The following is an 18808-nucleotide window of genomic DNA, read 5'->3' as shown; positions in this document are numbered from 1 at the left end:
GTTTGTACAGAACAAGCTGTTATTGAAAAACTTGATGTTAACTTGGCTAAATCCAATAATTTAGATTTTTGTAATGATGATAGTTTAGTACTTGCTAACAAATGCAATGGATAATTATGAATCAATTTAAAGTACAACAAACATGGCGTACTTATAAACTTCCAAATTTTCAATGTTTCAAAATGCCTTTATAGGAAATGATACCATAAATAAATATTGAGGTAGTGATGCTATTGTTGGATACTTAGTGTATTTTTTGGATTCATAATTTAACTTTTTTATACAGTTTTTGACTGTTTTAGTAATTTTATTTGTTTATTTGCCATACATAAAACAATTGTCGGATAAAGATATTAATACACGGCCTTTTCTATATGTTTTTGTGACTATACATCTCAAGACTGATACCCCTGCCAATATAGAAAAGGCCATGTATTAATCTCTATGTTTTTAATATACTTATTTGCTTTAGGAAAAAGTAAAATCACAAAAATACTGAACTCAGAGGAAAATCAATTCGGAAAGTCTATAATCACATGGCAAATTATTAATAAGTAAGGATTATTTACATTTTCATTTATTGTGATTAAAGTGATCCACAGAAACAAAAGGATCAAGAATGGAATACTTTATTTAAATATTTATCTTAAATAATATTTCCCTGATTTCTTCTTTGCTGGTTATATTTGAGAATTAACCAATGCGTTGAAACTTATATGTCTATATGTTATGCATGACCGTTTGCAAGAGTCTACCCAGGAATATTTGTGTTGCCTTGATGTTCCCAAATAACATATTTAACATAAAAGGAAATGGTCCTTGTTTTGGTGAAGAAAAACCCTCAAATCACACTATTAATCATTAAAAAAAAGCTGTTTAAAATGGATTTTTATTTACTCAATTTCTTTACATATTACCAGTATATGTAATTTTTGTGACCTAGTGTAATCTTACTTTGTAAAGTACTCTTTCCAAGCCCATGCGCTGTCTTCATAAAATCTAAGAACTCTGCTAACTCTGTGTATCATTCCCTCAGTTCTATTGTTGTAACGAGGATCCTCAACTGGACCTTTAAATGATAATGTTATTTGTATTATTTCAAAGATAAAATATAGAACACTCTCAAAATCAAACCCTTCCCAACAAAAACAATTTTTGCTTGAGAATTTTGTGATGTTTTTATTCATATATAAATTGATATTTTTCCCAAAAATGAAAACTTGCATTAAAAATTATGATTGCATGTTTTGTATGATCCATTTCTTGATATTGCAATAATTAATCACACATTTCTATTCATTGATAAAAAAACACAATAATTAATCACATATTTAAATCACTGTTCAACAATCACCAAAAAAAATAAAGGATGCCAAAATTTTTGAATCTTCAGTACTCTTTATCAAATGGACTGTCAATAAACACTTACATTTTTATTCATTGTTCAACAATCGCAATAATCAATCACACATTTTTATTCATTGTTCAATAATCACAAAAATATATGCATGCCAAAATTTTCTATACTCTTTATGAAATGGACTGTGAATAAACACTTACAATTTTGTTCATCAGCCCAGTCACTACAGAATTTCTGTCCATCACATGTCTTGTTGATACTGTAACAGATTTCTCCGGTAAAACAAGGCAGGGTGCCATCTCTTGTAAAGTTACAGGGATCTGAAATAGTTGTATGATTGTAAAATCCAATTTTGTTAAAAAAAAAATTGAAACACTAATTTTTCATAAAAGGGTTGGTATTACAAGATGAACATCTCTTAAATGCAAGTCCTATATATTTTATCTTGTTATGTAAGTCTTTTCACACAAGTAAAAGCTCTAACAAAAGTATACATTGGTGGCCTTGGCAATTTGTGATGTCATTAACATGATGGAACCAACAACCAAAAAAAGGTTGCAATGAGGCTTTTTTTGGCAGCCTTTACAATTTCAATGCAAGAAGTTTGAAACCTTCATGCAAGTATGAAAGATTTAAAGGAGTAAGGCATCAACCAAAGAGCCGAAACAGCCCAAGGTCACCAATGGGTCATCAGCACAGCGAGAAAACTCTGCAGCGGGAGGCTGGTTTAATATATGTATTTATATACTTACTAACAACTCTGGTGATGGTGACATCAGACAAAGCTACCAATCCAGATTGCTACAAATACACAAACAATTGGTTATTAAGTTCCAATCTAAACCATAAACATTTCTTGTTATTGCCTTGTTATCAAGGATGATAAAAATTTAGATACCAAGGACACACACATTGTTTAAGATCATTTTCAACAATAATGTCTACAATGTCATGCTAAGTCTAATCCCTACTTGTAATGTAGTACTGTGAATTCATCATTATTTGTTGGATAACAATTATTGTGGATTTAGTTATAAAAGACAAAATTACATGTTCAAAGTATGACAATATTCATATAGATTTTTATGCAGACTAGAGCAAAACCATGAAATCAAATATCCAACAAAAATTGGTTCCCATGGAAACAAAATGAATCCACACTATAACAAAACAGGAAGTAGTTGTTTTACAGATCCCATTAGATGATAAGGGATCAAAAGTAATCATTGCCAAACTGTTGACCAAATATGAAGCCTTGCTGTTCAGAAGTATTGTTGAAATATGCTCATTCAACTCATTGAAAAATTCAACTCATTGACAAACAGGAAGTACTGTTAATTCATTATTTCTTAAACCATGAAAGTTGGTATCCACAAAAATAAATAGATCCACAGTAGTGTCTGTTACATCTCATCACTGTCAAGCTAATTTATTTGATTGATTGTTGGTCTTTAACACAACTTTCATTAATATTGGCTCTATTGTGGCCATCAGTGGTGGCAACCACAGTGACTGGAAAGAAGCAGCAACTTTCAACAAGAAAACTAACAATCCTTAAGTCAATAAAGATTAGAGTAGAATTAAACATCTACCATGTTTATGGTTAAATCCATAATGCATGTACATAAAAAAACATAAACTAGGACATACAGAAAGAGTGGTGGTTGTATCAATTCCATGTCCAGTAGAGGTGAAGAATTTATATTCAAACTCTGTCTCACTCAACCTCCACAAGTGTTGCCATGCTCTTCTGTTGTCTCCGTCATAGGAATTTAACTCATCAATCAACTACAAGAGTAAAAATACATCATTATAATATGACATGCAGTCACAAACATCACAATAATTAAATGTATTCAATAATCTTATATGAATTAATAGCAATATTATTTATCATTTATTAATTCAATCAATAATCGATTATGTTTATTTTAAAGTTATTGAAACAATGATTACCAACTAGATTTCCAAAATTAGGACAAAATTTATGTCAATGCTATTTATTATCAGCAAAATTATCCTCCTGATCTCAAGATTCTTGTGACCTTTGGATCTCAAGATTCTCTCGACCTTTGGATCTCAAGATTCTCCTGATCTTTGGATCTCAATATACTCTTGACCTTTGGATCTCAAGATTGTCGTGTCCTTTTCATCTCAATGATGTCATAAGTCTGATTACAAAGAGATTGCCATGAGGTTGATCCTGAATAATTCGATTATCTTTAAAGAATAGTCCCTCCTGTGGAATACCCAGTACACCAACTCACCCTGTATTCTGTGAGTCCATCATTGATTCCTCTACTGTAGATATCTAGAGGCATGGCAGAGAAAGCCATGTAAGATCCAGGGTCAGATTCTCCTCGAATCTCTACTGAATCCCTGGTAAAATCTTTACCTAGATTAACCTCTGCTTTAACCTAAGATAAAAGAGAAAAGATTTGACATTTTGTGTTTTTGTTATATATTGTACTGTTATTTTAGAGCCATGTGCTTTGTCTATATTTGCTAATATTACATGTTCTTTCATATTTGTTTTATTAATCTACTAACTAATACAACTGGAAGTGCAATTCCATAAAACATGTTTGACCCTGCCATATTTTCATTTGATTGTCCAAAAGTTATGAACTTTGTTTATAGTAGTTGTCAAATCAGTTTAAATCTATTTATTTGGAGAATTGGTTTTAAAGGCTGTTAATTAATTCTCAATGTCTCTAGACTTCTTTGATGTTGTTTTTTGTTTTAAATAGATATTTCCTTCTTTTATGTAACATTCAAAATAACAAAAAGGCATTATTATTTTTTCAATTATACCAAATTTTATTTTCATTTTGTCCTGCCAAAACTTCAGGATTTGGAATTACATCCCTTTGATAATGTTATTCTTATGAAAGTTATGTTCTAAACAAATTCTTCAATACAGATCCTGTTTTTCTTTTGGCAGGTATCTAGTATTTTTGGGATTTGCTTTTGAATGTTTGTATGTGAGTTTTTTTTGTTTTTTAATTTGTTTTTGTTTTATGTTTTGTTTGTTTTGTTCATTTATTTGTTTTAGGGGGAGGGTGTGTATGGAAACTTTTATCAAAAATCCAACAGCAAAACTTACTGGATTAGCTCGGAGCCCACTGACATAGAAACTAATGCTGTCCATGACAATTTCTTCTGGTTGTCCTGAGACATAGTACACCACTAATCTGGCTGTAGGCACCATTTCTCTAGAGAGAGCTATAGCAAATGACTTCCTCCTAGATATCATTTCTAATTCTTCTCCAATGATGATATTTCCTTGGGCAATAACCTGTTCAAACACCATAATGTTATAGATTGATTAAAATACAATCTAAATAGAGCAAGCGAGAGTAAAAAAAAAAATTAAACAGGTAAAAAGACAACACCTAAATAGTGGTACCAGGATTTACATATCGAAAAATACATTTACATGCAGATTTGATATCAGAATTGAGACAAACTCTGCATAGAATCTAATAGAAAATTTAAATTTGTCAAGTACTTTTATTTGTGGATAATCTTTTTTGCCATTAAATCCAGGATAATCAGAGTTCTAAAACACACAAATCCAAATAGAGGAACTATAACTTATATAAATAATAATAATTGATTGGTTTTTACAATGTGCAGAAAGAACCTCAGGGTTTCCCCTGGGTCAATTATTTTTTTCGCCACCTCTTTCGCCAAAACAATATATTTTTCGCCACTTTATTATTTTTTTCGCCAAGTAACATAAATATATTTTTCCTGTTGTGCCCTTTTGTACTAAAAAGTAATTTTTACAACAAAACAAAAGCTTTTATCACATGAAATTGATCCCTCATTTCATGTGTAGTCATTACATTGAAGGGTTACTCTCATTCGAGGGGTTGTTCCCAGCCTTTTGGATAGATTTTTTCATAACGACAGTTTTCTTTTCTTGACCATCGTAAATGAAAAAGTTGAGACGTACAACTATGCTTGAAACACGTGCATGTGTCACTCAAACGACTTTATTAAAGTCAAAGGATAAAAGAATTAAAGTTTTAAATCGGAGATTTTTCTTGCTTTTGAACAATTTTCGTCACAACAACAGCTTTCTTTTCAAAACTATCTTTAAAGGGAGAGATGTCAAAAGTTTGCTTCAAACACGTGCGTCGCAAAGATGTAAATAAATTCTGTATGTGACATTTATAGCGGAAGCCATTTGACCATATCATTTTGTGAAACAATTCAATCAACACCTTTATTAATTAGTCCTTTGTTGTCGATAGCTATAAAATGCAATCAGCTGATTATTGATTTTCTGTCTAAATCTTAATGAGGTCAAGGTGAATTCCGAGTATTGTCTGATCGGGTAAAGTCCGAGAAACTCGAAAAAAAGTAAATAAACAAGATGAAGGAAAATAAATCGGTTTATATATTTCTTTCGCCAAATTCTTTCGCAAAGGACGAATTTTTATCGCCACAATTATTATTTTTTCGCAAATTGCGAAAATGGCGACCGCCAGCGGAAACCCTGGAACCTGCACTGACCTCCAAAATATTTATAAATTGCCTGTATTTGTATATAACTTTGACAATGTATTACCTGGTAGTAAATTCTAGGAATATAGTTAGTTGTTCTAACATGGAATATCATGTATTCATTGGCACTGGGATTCTTTGTAGATGTGGACACAGTGATGTAACTGTTACTTGGTGAGTAGTACCGAGTTGCCTTCATCTGTATTTCTGTATTTAGATCATTATTGTATCTTGCCTGTAATAACAAAGAATATTTACTTGCAAATATAAAGGGAAACAATTTCTGACCACAACGGATAAATTAAAGACAGTTTTATAGATCAACCTAATATAATAATTTCTGTGTGTATAGGAAAGAGTGGAGTTTACATTATTGCCTAAATTTTCCATATTTCATCACAAAATGACTGAAAACAGTCACTAAAAGACTAGAGGATATATTATGCAAATTTCTGTGAATCATGTGTCTCTAAATCAATTTTTATTGGTTAAATAATGCAACAGCTGATTCTAGATTACAGTAAACCAACTTATTTTCCAAGCATTTTTTTTCCAGAGTGGAAAAACATTGTCACGAATACATAAAACCTGGATCTTCCTTTATATAAAATTGTAAAAACAAATCAACATGAAGTGAGTTTCAAAAGGGTTGAAAGCTAAAATAAAGTATCTTTAAAGATAATTTGGGTTTACAGCATACATATCATATTTGGGATCAATTTATGAAGAATAAAACTAATTAAGCTATGCATTTCATATCTAAAAAATATGCCTATAACTTACATAAATATCCAGACCCGTTATGGTATTATCTGTTATGGCTAAATTAATTTCTGCTATTCCATTAGTGGGTGTTACTGGTGCTGGTGTGGCTACTGATCCTGTAGAACCTGATATTGGATTTACTATAAAGTGAATAGGTTTCGCAGGATTAACCGCTGAACCATCAAAATGCATTGCTGCCACCTGCAGATTGAAAACAAAAAATATAAAAGTTTCATCACATTTTCTACAATAATCCTTATTCCTCATGTAGATGATTCTTTGACTTATTATTTCTAATTTGGACACACAAAACTTATAATCTCCATAATTGGGGCACTTAATAAATTTCAATATTGGCTTGTTGAATATCTATCAAATTTTATTTTAGCAGATCAAATTTATCACTTGATATTTCTGAGAGTCAAATATGTATAGAAAAATGTTGGTTAAAAATAAAGAAAAAAAGATAGGTCTTCTTTTTATATCCTACAAACATGAGCAATGTATGTTTGAACTAAATTATAGGACAAAATATGACTAGTTTTTTTTTAGGTAAAACACAAAATCAGGAATTAAGAAATGAACTGGTCAAACAGACGTGGATTCGGATGGGGAGGCACCTACGACAGAGGCATACAAAATATATAAATACCTGAATACTAAGAGTAGAATCTGGTTTGAATGTCCTGACAATATCTCCAACCCACTGTAATCTTATCCTGGAACTGAATATTACAGTACTAGCATAGCCTTCCTCTGTCATCATAAAGAACCAGTCATATATACTGACATTAAACTGTAACTCAAAATCCTCTAATGTGACACACTGTGGGTAGAACCTTCTCACTTCTTGTCTTATTTGTTCCATGTCAAATTCAAAGAATATTGGTCCTTTTACCTATTAAATGTACAGTAAAATATGGATTTCTTTCTACTTCAATATTCTCTTTATTTACTTTCAATTCCAATGTTATCTATTTGAGTTAAGACTACTAAAAAGCATTTATTTTTTTTTTAATTTGTTTGGTTGTTGCAATTGTCACATTGATGTTTAGCCTACATCTCTATCTATTCATACATATGCAGATACCTTTACTACACCTTAAAGTTAATTTTCTGTTTTGTAATTATCTTTTTGCCTACTAGACTGTTATGAGCATGTATTAAATTGATATTATAATTTCTATCAATTATTGCGATTAAAATTCTATTCGATATTTTCAGCGTCAATTTCTATTCAATATTTTCAGCGTCAATTTCTATTTGATATTTTCAGCGTCAATTTCTATTCGATATTTTCAGCGTCAATTTCTATTTGAGATTTTCAGCGTCAATTTCTATTCGATATTTTCAGCGTCAATTTCTATTACATATATAATGTGATACAGTTATCTGTTTGAAGCTGTGCTGTTTTGTCTCATTGGCATCTCCTTATTTCTAATTAAAAATTCTGTTCTTTCTCAATTGGTTAATGTGTCTACATTAATCATGATTATTCCATGAATACAGGTGAACCCAGGGATAAAAATGTTCAATTAATGACATATTATATATGAGGATGTATGCACACTTGAAAAAAAACCAAAAAATTGTATATCCAAGAAAACACAAGTTTTCCTCAATTTACAAAAATTGGCACCCATGAAAATAAATGAATATGCAGTATGAGATTTTTGTATTTTAAATAGATCATTATATGTATGATTAAAAACTACTGTAAATAATAAATGTCCTACTTACATAAGGGTAAACTTGACGTAACATGACAGGAGTTATTTCTGACTTGTTATAATATACTGTAGGATTCTGGTAACAAAGTGAACTTGGTGGGTACACACTGACAACAACTGTTCCATTACCTTCTGTTGGACGACCAGTGGTAAAACTATATATATACAGAACAAAAAATATAGTATGATAGGGGACCAGTGGTAAAACTATATATATAAAGAGTACAAACATATGGTTACATGTATATTAAGGTTATCACACCTTCATCTAAATTAATTTGGCTAGTTTAATTTTCATAAAATTTTGACACAATATTAAATTGGACTTTTTGACTAAAACGCAAAAATTTCAAACGAAAATATATAGCATTATGACAAACACTTATTTTGATTATAGAGAAAGCTTACATTTCCTTAACAATAGCATGTGATAAAAACGTTCAGCAGATTTTTACAGAATTATCTCCCTGTAGTGTTATGTCAAATTACGGAAATATGCAAGAACATGTATAAGTAAAAAATTTTGAAAACGCCACGATACTTTACTTATCTGATTATTTTCGTTTTAGAATATTACCATAATTACTGAGGACTATATATTAACAAAAGTGAAGTTATATGAATATAAGGAACCTGCAAAAATAAAGCAATTTTCAGTCAGTCAGTAAAAGGTGTATAGAATAAAAAAAAGTATCTGGAAATAACGTTTACCTTATACTGTATAAAATGAGACTTACTTTGCATTAACTATCCCTCCAATGGTTCTCTGATTGTCCATAATATATGGTTTAACTGTTACATTCACATCAAATCTGGGATCCCCTGAAAAAGCATGTACAAAAATATTATAATTAATGGAACATACTTTACTCATTGGATGTTTATCAAATACCCATACCACTTCGTCCCAAATGCCAAGTTAAGGATGGAGGGTAGGTATAATCATATCCTTTGTTTTCAGTATTAATTTTTCAGTCTGCTTTCATTTTCATGCAAATAAATGTACTGTACTTAAAGAGTTGCCACAAAAAAATCTCCAACCAACACATCAAATTTAAAAATGTATTTCTCTCTATTCTATCAAAATTTATTATATCATTAGACTTACAATATTCTTCTACTAAAAAGTACTGGTTGTATCTTGTTCCCTGAAAAATATAGGTTAACATAAAATATTTCTGAATGGTCACTGACAGAGTCCACCAGCTTTATCTTCAGAGTGCAGATCTAAAATCTTAATTTATAAATATTTTTTATCTTTTGATTGTCACACACTTTCAGCTGGAAGACCTGGTATAAGGGAGATAACTTGTCAAATAAAAAGCATTAGTGTTAGTATGTAAATTTATGAAAAGTTTGACACAAACTTCCCAGTGATTTTTAAGAGTTGTGTCCCTCAGCCTAGGTCTACCTTCTTTTTAAAAAAACCCATGATAGTCATAACATTTTAATTTGGTAAATTTTATTACCAAAAATATAAGTATAGAAAACTAACTTCATAAATCCTGATAAAATTTCAGTCAAGTTGCAAAATAAAACAAAAATTCTTTACAGAAGACACTTTGCAAAAATGAATGTAAATTGATCTTACGGACATTGATCTCAAATTCCACAAAAATAACATTACATAAAATCTTCAAGTATATGTTTTAAAATTAAAATAGTGCCAACATTAATTATAAAATTGCTAATTATACTTACAAATGCATCTACTACTATGGACCAATTACCATAATTAGGCTGATCTGACAGTTCAAAACTCTGACTAACAAGACCTGATAAAAAAAGAGGGAAACTTACTTTTAAAACATCAAAAACAGAGCAACATTTAAAATTGCTTGTTTTCAAAATTCCAATAGGGAACATACTTTTTATAATTGTATAAATAAACCAAATTTTTCAAGACATTTTGAAAAATTTGGTTTATTTATACAATTATTTAAAATTGCTTCAACAATAAAATGAATCTGACCTCTCATTGCTTATGAAGAAAAAAAGTTTCATGTTACACTAAAGTCAGTGAAGTGTATTAATCAAAGAGCTGATAGCTCTGAAGTGGAAGAAGGTGAATAAAAGGTAACTTGAATTACCATAAAAGCAGCCCCACTAACCCAGGCTGCTTTGTTCCATTATCGTTATAATGTATTTTTTTTTCTTCAAACAAGAAAAGGTCATAAGTACATGGATTTCCCATCCGTACAATCATTTTCTATGTTCAGTTGACTATGAAAATTAGGTAAAATCTTTAATTTGGCAGTAAAATTAAGAAGATCATATCATAAGGAACACATGTGTACTAAGTTTCAAGTTGATTGGATTTCAACTTCATCAGAAAACATATTGCCCACAAATGGAGCTTAAAAAGTAAGGCTCGTTACATACCCGCCAACTTTTGAAAGTTCCCAATTCCCATATGGGTTTGTCCTGCACAAATTTTTTTTTAAAGGTTACAATTTTTAGCGATGTATTTTGCACGATCTTGATTGTCTAGAAAAAGTGTCATATTTGTATGATTAACTTACATGCCTTTTTCTTAAGTCTGTTTGCATGATTCTAGTTTTAATTCGGTAGAAAAAATATACATGAAGCTAGCAGACCAGGGTTTATTTTCCAGAGTAAGAATATTAGATGCTTGTTGAAATTTCCAATTTTAAATTATGCACAAAGATGGACCTTTAACAGGTTGGGAACAACACTCCAAATGAGATTAACCTAACTGGAAGATCAGTATAACCCACTGTAAAAAATGAGCACCAAAAAAGTCATTTATATTCATATTATTTGATGAACTTTACCCCAAGAACTATGCATCTATAAAGTACTGAATAGTCAAAACATGTCAAAAGAATTTTCTGTTGTTTCTAAACTTATATCTTTTTTAATAATTTGACCCCTCATTTAGAAAAGTTGTTCCAAATATGAATTTTCCCACTTTTGAGTTTAATAAAAATCTTCAAAATGTACTTTATTTTTTTTCAACAGTAAAATGACCCCTTGTTTTAGGGACAGTCCCTCATTTAAGGGACACCACTCATAATTGGGGTGGGGGTGGGGTGGGGGGTCCCAACCTAAATACAAAAATAAAATATGTTACAACCAGTATTATGTCAATAAATTGTCAATAAATTAGTGAAAAAATACTATTTACTATCTTTATCATGTTTTTGGTAGTACAGTAGACTCCGGCCAATGGGATACCCAGATTGTCAGCTAAAAATATCTGATTACCCGATATATTCAATAAGACGATGAATGTATATTCATTAAATATTCTACAATAATGAGTAGATCTATTGCTTAATATGTGAAAGGGCTGGAGGATTGATGGAGTGATTTTTATCAATAACATCACCACGATGTTTGTGAAATAAAATTATCAGCTGATTATGTAGCTAATGAATAAATTTGTTTCCACTTGCAGTTTTTAAATCCTATATTTATTAAAATCAATTAAATGTCCTGAAGTATTTATGTAAATTATTATCTTCCATCCATAGTTTGTCTTTACTTGTTTGGTAAACAAATTATTTACATTTTCACACAGGTAAACTAATTTGGCTATAAATAGATTAAAGCATGTCTGTGTAGAATCTCTTATCAAAAATCGTAATTGTTATAATTTTATTTCTTTAAATAATCAAATTTAAATTTATGAAAATATTCATGATTGATAAAATAGTATTGCTTGAAGTTTACGCTTTCAGAGACTATTTATGTTTAGGTCATGGTTCTTCACATAGTTGTAAACAAACCAATATGGCCGACACACGTGATTACCTTTGTACATGTGAAAAAAATATTTCTGACAAAAGTCAGATTTCTCTTGTCAAAAGGAATTTATATTTATATTGCAATACATTCTTCAGAAGGAGGTACATTGAGTTTCTATTATATTTCTTTTTCTATGAGCTTAGATTTTAATCACATTCTCCAAACAGCAACGTATTGCTCTTGTCAACTGAGTCTTGAATAATTTTATAAATAGATTCAAACCATTTGGAGTAGAAGGGCATCTAATTCACATGACAAAGGAAAACAATGAATTAAGACAACAATTTAATAAGAAATATATCCTTTTTATTTACAAAAAAACAAAATCTTCTTGTCTGCAGGATTGCAAATTCGTAACTTCAAGGGCGAACTTGTAAACAGAGCGAGTTGTCCCGATACCAAATTCACGCATGCGTAATACAAATATCTACAGTTAAAACATCCTGTGACAAGTAAACAAATAACGTTCATGTGGATGAGATGAAATCTGATAATTTACATAAATAAAAGGGTCATATTTACGATAGTGATTGTTTTTCAATCCTAATTTACAAATTAAATGATTCAGATGCCTAATCATGTGTAAAAATCGGTGTCAGGAATCTAAGTTGTTATGAAATTGTAATACACGAAACGAATGCGGCATACGGAGGCTCTATGCCAAAGGTCAGCCCCTTAAGTCTTCAGAAGACTTGACGTCTTCTTCCACTAAAAACAAGGAGATGTTATGATTGTCGATGACACTTATATAAAGTATGTTCCCTATTGGAATTTCGAAAACAAAGATGATCGACACTTCTAACAAAGGATCAAGCATTTATGCATATTTGTACTTATATTTTACTTTTTCATCCAGCCACATGTCACAGAGTCGGGAACTTCTTCAGTTGTCTTTTGTCATACTAAATTTATTATTTTCAGAGAATTTGTTGTTGATGTCAGATTTTTACAGTTTCTTTTCAACTTAATCACTATTAGGATATAGACGGACCATCAAGAGGTTTTTGACAATCCCTCAAATCCCCAAATAAGAAAATTCAGTAGAAACTCTCTGCTTTGGTTGGGTTTTGTTATAGAGAGAACAACAATTTTTTTTTAAATATTCCACATTGTTCACAACCATGCTTAAAATCTTATAACTAAAAAATACATATCTATTCCTTAATACAAAATACCTTACAAGTATATATAAATGGACCAAACTTTTTTAAGACCCAGAATTCGTTGAATAATTGCTGCATGCAGCAAATAAAATTTAAAGTGTAAAGGTGTTTAATTTGTTTTGGTTTATTTTTTATCTTTTCTTTATTTATTTTTACCTCCTGCATTTGTTTGAACAGCCAACCATCTTCTTACAGGGAAACCTGTTGGATCCTAAAATTAAATAAAAACACATTATGGCAAGGTACTGAAAGGAAACTTATCTTCATTATTTTTTGCTGAACATATATTAAATCAAACAGCCAATCCATTATGAGCTAATATTTTTAAATTCTTTTTATGTACTATTACAACAGAAGTACTGTCACAGGTTAGGACAGGATTGAGTGTTCACAACCACATTTGTTCTGTGCCTGTTATAGGAACATGTGTTCTATTGGTTGTCTATTGTTGTTGTCTGCCATAATGTGTATGTTGTTTTATTCAAATTAAGCAAATTAAGCAAAAAATCAGGCTGTTCTGTTTGTTTTGTTGGATTGTTTTACAATTTGTAATGTCAGAAAAGCATGTGGTTGGTTTGGTCTCAGATAAAATGTATCCAGGTAGGATAACTCATCTTCCTACATACTTGAAATTTAATAGCAAGTTGAAAATCAAACTCCGGTAAAAGATGGATATATTCATCATGTTCATATTCAATAAGCTTATCTCCTGAAATACAAGTAATATTAGATGTTTGATGTTCAGCGGCCAAAAATCTATAAAATCAGTTTTCTCAGGGTAACATACTGCTAGATTTTGTAGGTATAATGAAAATGAGTATGTATAAGCTACAAATATCTTTACTTACATGTACATATATGGTCATACTCCCATATTTAGGCATTAAATTTGGCAAAATTGGTACCACTCTGAAATGCACTGAAATAAGAAAAAAATCAAAATAGTGTTTATCATTACCAAATACTGTAAACACACTTAATTTGCATGGTTACTTTTTTATTATGTTAAACCCTCCCAAGAAATCATGCTGCAAAAATTTCCATTTTTTTTAACTGTATCTTGGAATTTTATTTGGACATTATATTGCTTTTGAATCTACTTACCGGTCTGACTTTGTCTATAAATAGGTTTACTGAGCTGTATTAATAATGAAGCCTGTTTGGGACTAAATTCTAATCTGGTCTCATTAAAAAATATATTCCCACTGTTACTTCCATATTCACTGCCTTCCACTCTTAAAATATAGTTTCCTTCTTGAGCATTGCCAGGCATCTAAAATAAAATTATTTGGAAAAAATGTATGAATAATGTCGATCACACAATTCATATTCTTGCAATTTAGGACATTAATATATTGTACATTTCCATAAAATTTGTCTGATTCTTTTGACTGATAGTCATCTTTTGTCATCATACATGGAAGTGAATCATGCACATGTATAAGGTACAGGTTCAAAACACTACTACTAAATGCTGTGTAGGGAATTTTTATGACCAAACATTGGATGTTTAAGGTGGTACCTAACACTACAGGGAGATAACTCTGTGAAATCAGCTAAACGTTTTAATCAAATTGCATTATTAAGGGAATATTAAGCTTCTCAATAATCAAAATTAGTGTTTGTCAAACTGCTATATAAACAGTGTAATTATTCTGATAAATTGGTTGGTTCAAATATTTTAAAATTTTTATATTTTTTTTTCAAAGGGTCAAAGTAAATACTTTGTCAAAATTTTATGAAAATTAAACGAGCCAAATTAATTTTAGTGAAGGTGTTGGGTAACACCTTAACAGGACTTTCCTTATTTGAGAGTCAAACCTAAAAAAATACAAACGCAGTGTTTTTGTTTTGCTTCACATTTTTTTTCTGTTGATATGATTACACATTTTATTAAAATTCTAGTGTACAATTTTTTTTTTAATTAGATACATACCCTCATTTGCATTATTCTGCTTCCAGGACGATCAAACATTAATTCAGATCCTGCATACATCACTTTTCCCTCAACCACAGATATCTTCACATTAACTTGTTGATATTCTAGTCGTAGAATAGTCACAAAGACTTGAATGACCATACTTGGTCTGATTCTTTTAGGCGCCACCACCAAGAAGGTGCTATAAATAGAAGAAAATGTAATTATTTATCCACTGAACAATTAAAGAAAAAAATATAAATAATTAAATAATTATATATAAACACGGTTCGGACATATGAAAGATTTTAGAAATATCAAACATCAGAATGACTATGGTAAACTTTTGTGAATAAAAAAATGTTGAACATATGTGTCTTCACTTTGATTTAAATCAATTTAAAGAACAGCAATTGTTCTTAATCTTAAAGTCAGCGATGTTTTCAGTGAAGCTAAATCATTTACCTCAGTGAAAGTCCAATCAACTCCTGTCTGATTGTCAAAATTACTAAATCAGCTAAATAAGTTTAACATGGATGTCAGTTTTTTTTATACTAAATGCCTTACATAATTGTTAAAAACACACTTTAAAAAATTTCCTATTAAGGCTAAAACCATGCCAACTTTTAAAATAAGTAGGACATTAATCTTATTAATCATAACTTACGGGGCTCTATCCATCTTGTATCCATCAGTGTTAGTTATAACAGTGTCTCTAGTTTGTGTCCATCCTGTCTGCACCAGGACAGACAATAGCAATAGGTATACCAGCATTTTATGACAACATCTAAAATTCAAAATAAATGTGTATGAAAATCAAACTATTCAATCTTGAATACTTCAAATGCATTGAGACAATTATGTTGTAAAGAGAACTTTCAGGTATTTTAGAATAAAACAAATCAATGATGATTTTTGAATTGAACACACCACTTTGAGTCCATTTTTTGCCAAAGTTAATGCCGGGGTGCATAGCGGCAATAATGAAAGCATGGCGGTCGAAATTGATGCGTAGCGGTACTGCTATGCTTGAATAGCCTAGGGAAAATACTGAATGGTTATTGTATATATAATACCCATTTATGAGAATATACCACTTACGAGTTCTTTGCATTTCCATCAAAAACATTGTTATTTTGGTGAACATCATTCATATGTTTAGGTGCATCTTTCATGTTCAACAAGGGGTTTAAAAAATATATTAAATGAATTAATCTGTTTGGCAAATTAAATTCATATAAATGATAATCAGCAAAGCTTAGTCATAAGTCATTAGTGAATGGTGATGATTGATACCTGACTATTGACATGAAAAGGGGTTATAGTATCACACTAGGAAAAATTTTGAAGAAAAAATGCATTCGGTAAAAAGGTCCGCGTACAACAATATCCTATCTTGCTAAAGATTAAACTTTTATAATGCTTTTGTACCTATAAAATTAACATATGATTGGCAATCATATAACTGCTCCTTTTTTAAATAGATTTACTTGAGCGAAAATCCCCGAATTATTTGCATTTATTGCAAAAAAATCACCCAAAGAGTGAAATGTAACTAAATAACCTGTTAAAACAGTAAATTTGTCAAAAACTACCAATTTGTGGTAAAATGAACTTCAGGAAGTAAACCGGAAGTGCCTTTTCTCAGGTGAAACTATCCTAATAACATTTATTTAAAACTATTACCTGTTCTTATCAAAACGATTCACACTGAAATATTAAATAAAACACTTGTTTTCTTCGTTGCAACGATAATAATTACATGACACTGTTATTATTGTGACTAATTCTACGGAAATGGCGGTCCAGTTATAAACATTTGAAACAACACACCTGTGAACACAGGTGAGCATGATGACTACAGGTGTGATTGGAAGTTTTTCTCAATAATAACTTTCGTTGTTCTATACAATATATATTTTTAATTGAAAATGGTCTTAAAAAACGTACTCACCTGTAAAAGTTTTCTAGTTTTCGGTTACGAATACCTGAGTTGTGACTAAAAGGTCAAGGTAAAATGCAGCCTCGATTCAATTTTCCTTCGGAATTTATAAGTCCAGTCAGAGTATGAGTACGCGGGAAATTTGAAATATGGCCTCTGTTTTATTTTGGCGACGTAATGATTTAAAAAATACATCAAATTTAATAGACAATAGAAAATAGACAATATTTATTAGCACAAACACATTTACATTAAATGGTTATGGCATACAAAATTAAGACAATAAAATGATGACAATTATGAATAGTTATTAGAGTGACAGTGGTATTCACAGCTAAGCCGAAAGACAAAAAACTATAAATATCGACAGTTTTAAACACATTATTAATGTTCATGAACAAACAAGCAAAACAAAAAAAACAAAGATTAGGTTGCATATTAAAAGAAACACAAGTTATACAGATGTTCTCAATAAAAAACGAACATTAATATACTTTATGGTGATTTTTATAATGACTGGTAGACTGCTATTTAAAAGTGCAGTCATATGCCTCACTGTTATAGCTGACTGCAATTTAATAAAATTGAAATTATTAAAGATTTTATTAATATTTTGTATATAGGTATCCCTCAATGATGTATAGCGTGGACAGACTGAAAAGATCAGAGCTTTCGTGTAACAGTTATATATTTAAACACCATACTGAGCTGTGAATAAATATGTTAAATAAAATTTACCTATTTAGAAAAATACTCATCTATTTAGTGTGACCTGTAGCTGGTCCAATCCTTTTCATTTTGACTCTGCTGGATGTCCGACTGGATGGTTATTTTTTTGACAAACCTGACATCTGTCATATTTTATTTTAAAGTACACTGGAGAATTAAAGATATATACACACACCTGGGGATCATGATTATAGCGACTAGCCCTAGTATAATCACCAAGCTACTTTAAGATCCTAGGCATGGACTTTCTTTACTAAATAAAGTCTCTGTCCTAGGCTATAATTCATATAATTCGATCATTTTCAACCATTTTCACGCATAATATATAGGTACGTGTCCTGTCCCCAAGTACCTATGTTTTCACGGATTATCCTAGTTTAGTGACCCTGTTTTTAATGATAAACCATTTCAATGATGGAGATATCAGGTATAGTAACTCACTGACTGTCCTCTGACTTCTTTTAAAAGTTACATTTTGAGTAACATTTAGCTATCCTTTGGTGAGATGTATTTCATTGACACATCAATCCACACGGCACAATAACACCCCTCCCCCCTAAAAAAAAATAATTGTTGCACAGGATATAAATACCACCATTTGCATTTTAAGTCCGTTTTTCTAGTCCGCTTTGTATTAGGCAAGCTAAATAGTTAAGCATAGCAAACCCTAATGACCACTGTGAGATCTAAGAATTGTCATCACTTGGTATTTCTTTTCAACTGATTTCATAATAAAAAGTCCCTTTGAACACAATTACAAGATATGATTATAGTCCCTAAATGAATTGAATGAGTTAAATGGAGTGCTATTGACTAACATGCACTCACTGCAACAAAAAACGGGGATATGTGATACCGGTATATGAATACATGTCGTAAATTTTCCAGTCATTCATATCCTCAGCTTGATTAACG

The 18808-nt window shown here is 30.5% G+C and overlaps 1 protein-coding gene across 2 annotated transcripts in view; it reads right to left on the bottom strand.

Annotated features, from left to right (window-relative positions):
- LOC143079953 (CD109 antigen-like) overlaps positions 1-17276 on the bottom strand; it is a 29808-nt gene extending 12532 nt beyond the window's left edge. The window contains exons 1-19 of one of the 2 annotated variants that reach the window (XM_076255580.1): positions 17177-17276; positions 15890-16009; positions 15241-15424; positions 14409-14577; positions 14153-14223; positions 13461-13515; positions 10072-10145; positions 9479-9518; positions 9108-9192; positions 8381-8525; positions 7293-7538; positions 6659-6841; positions 5940-6110; positions 4467-4658; positions 3628-3777; positions 3011-3148; positions 2113-2161; positions 1561-1680; positions 955-1069 (exon numbers count right to left, since the gene is read on the bottom strand). In XM_076255580.1, coding sequence (XP_076111695.1) covers positions 955-1069; positions 1561-1680; positions 2113-2161; positions 3011-3148; positions 3628-3777; positions 4467-4658; positions 5940-6110; positions 6659-6841; positions 7293-7538; positions 8381-8525; positions 9108-9192; positions 9479-9518; positions 10072-10145; positions 13461-13515; positions 14153-14223; positions 14409-14577; positions 15241-15424; positions 15890-15996 — 2294 coding nt within the window. In that variant the 5' untranslated portion in view covers positions 15997-16009; positions 17177-17276. Of the gene's footprint in view, positions 1-954; positions 1070-1560; positions 1681-2112; positions 2162-3010; positions 3149-3627; positions 3778-4466; positions 4659-5939; positions 6111-6658; positions 6842-7292; positions 7539-8380; positions 8526-9107; positions 9193-9478; positions 9519-10071; positions 10146-13460; positions 13516-14152; positions 14224-14408; positions 14578-15240; positions 15425-15889; positions 16010-16908; positions 16928-17176 lie in introns of those variants that run through there. The other variant, XM_076255581.1, reaches the window with a different exon arrangement.
- Positions 17277-18808: the final 1532 nt, after the last annotated feature.

Source organism: Mytilus galloprovincialis, chromosome 6 (assembly GCF_965363235.1).
Source record: "Mytilus galloprovincialis chromosome 6, xbMytGall1.hap1.1, whole genome shotgun sequence".
NCBI classification, from domain to species: Eukaryota; Metazoa; Mollusca; class Bivalvia; order Mytilida; family Mytilidae; genus Mytilus; species Mytilus galloprovincialis.
Note: the sequence above shows the minus strand (reverse complement) of the source record. Positions and strands in the feature narration are given on the sequence as shown.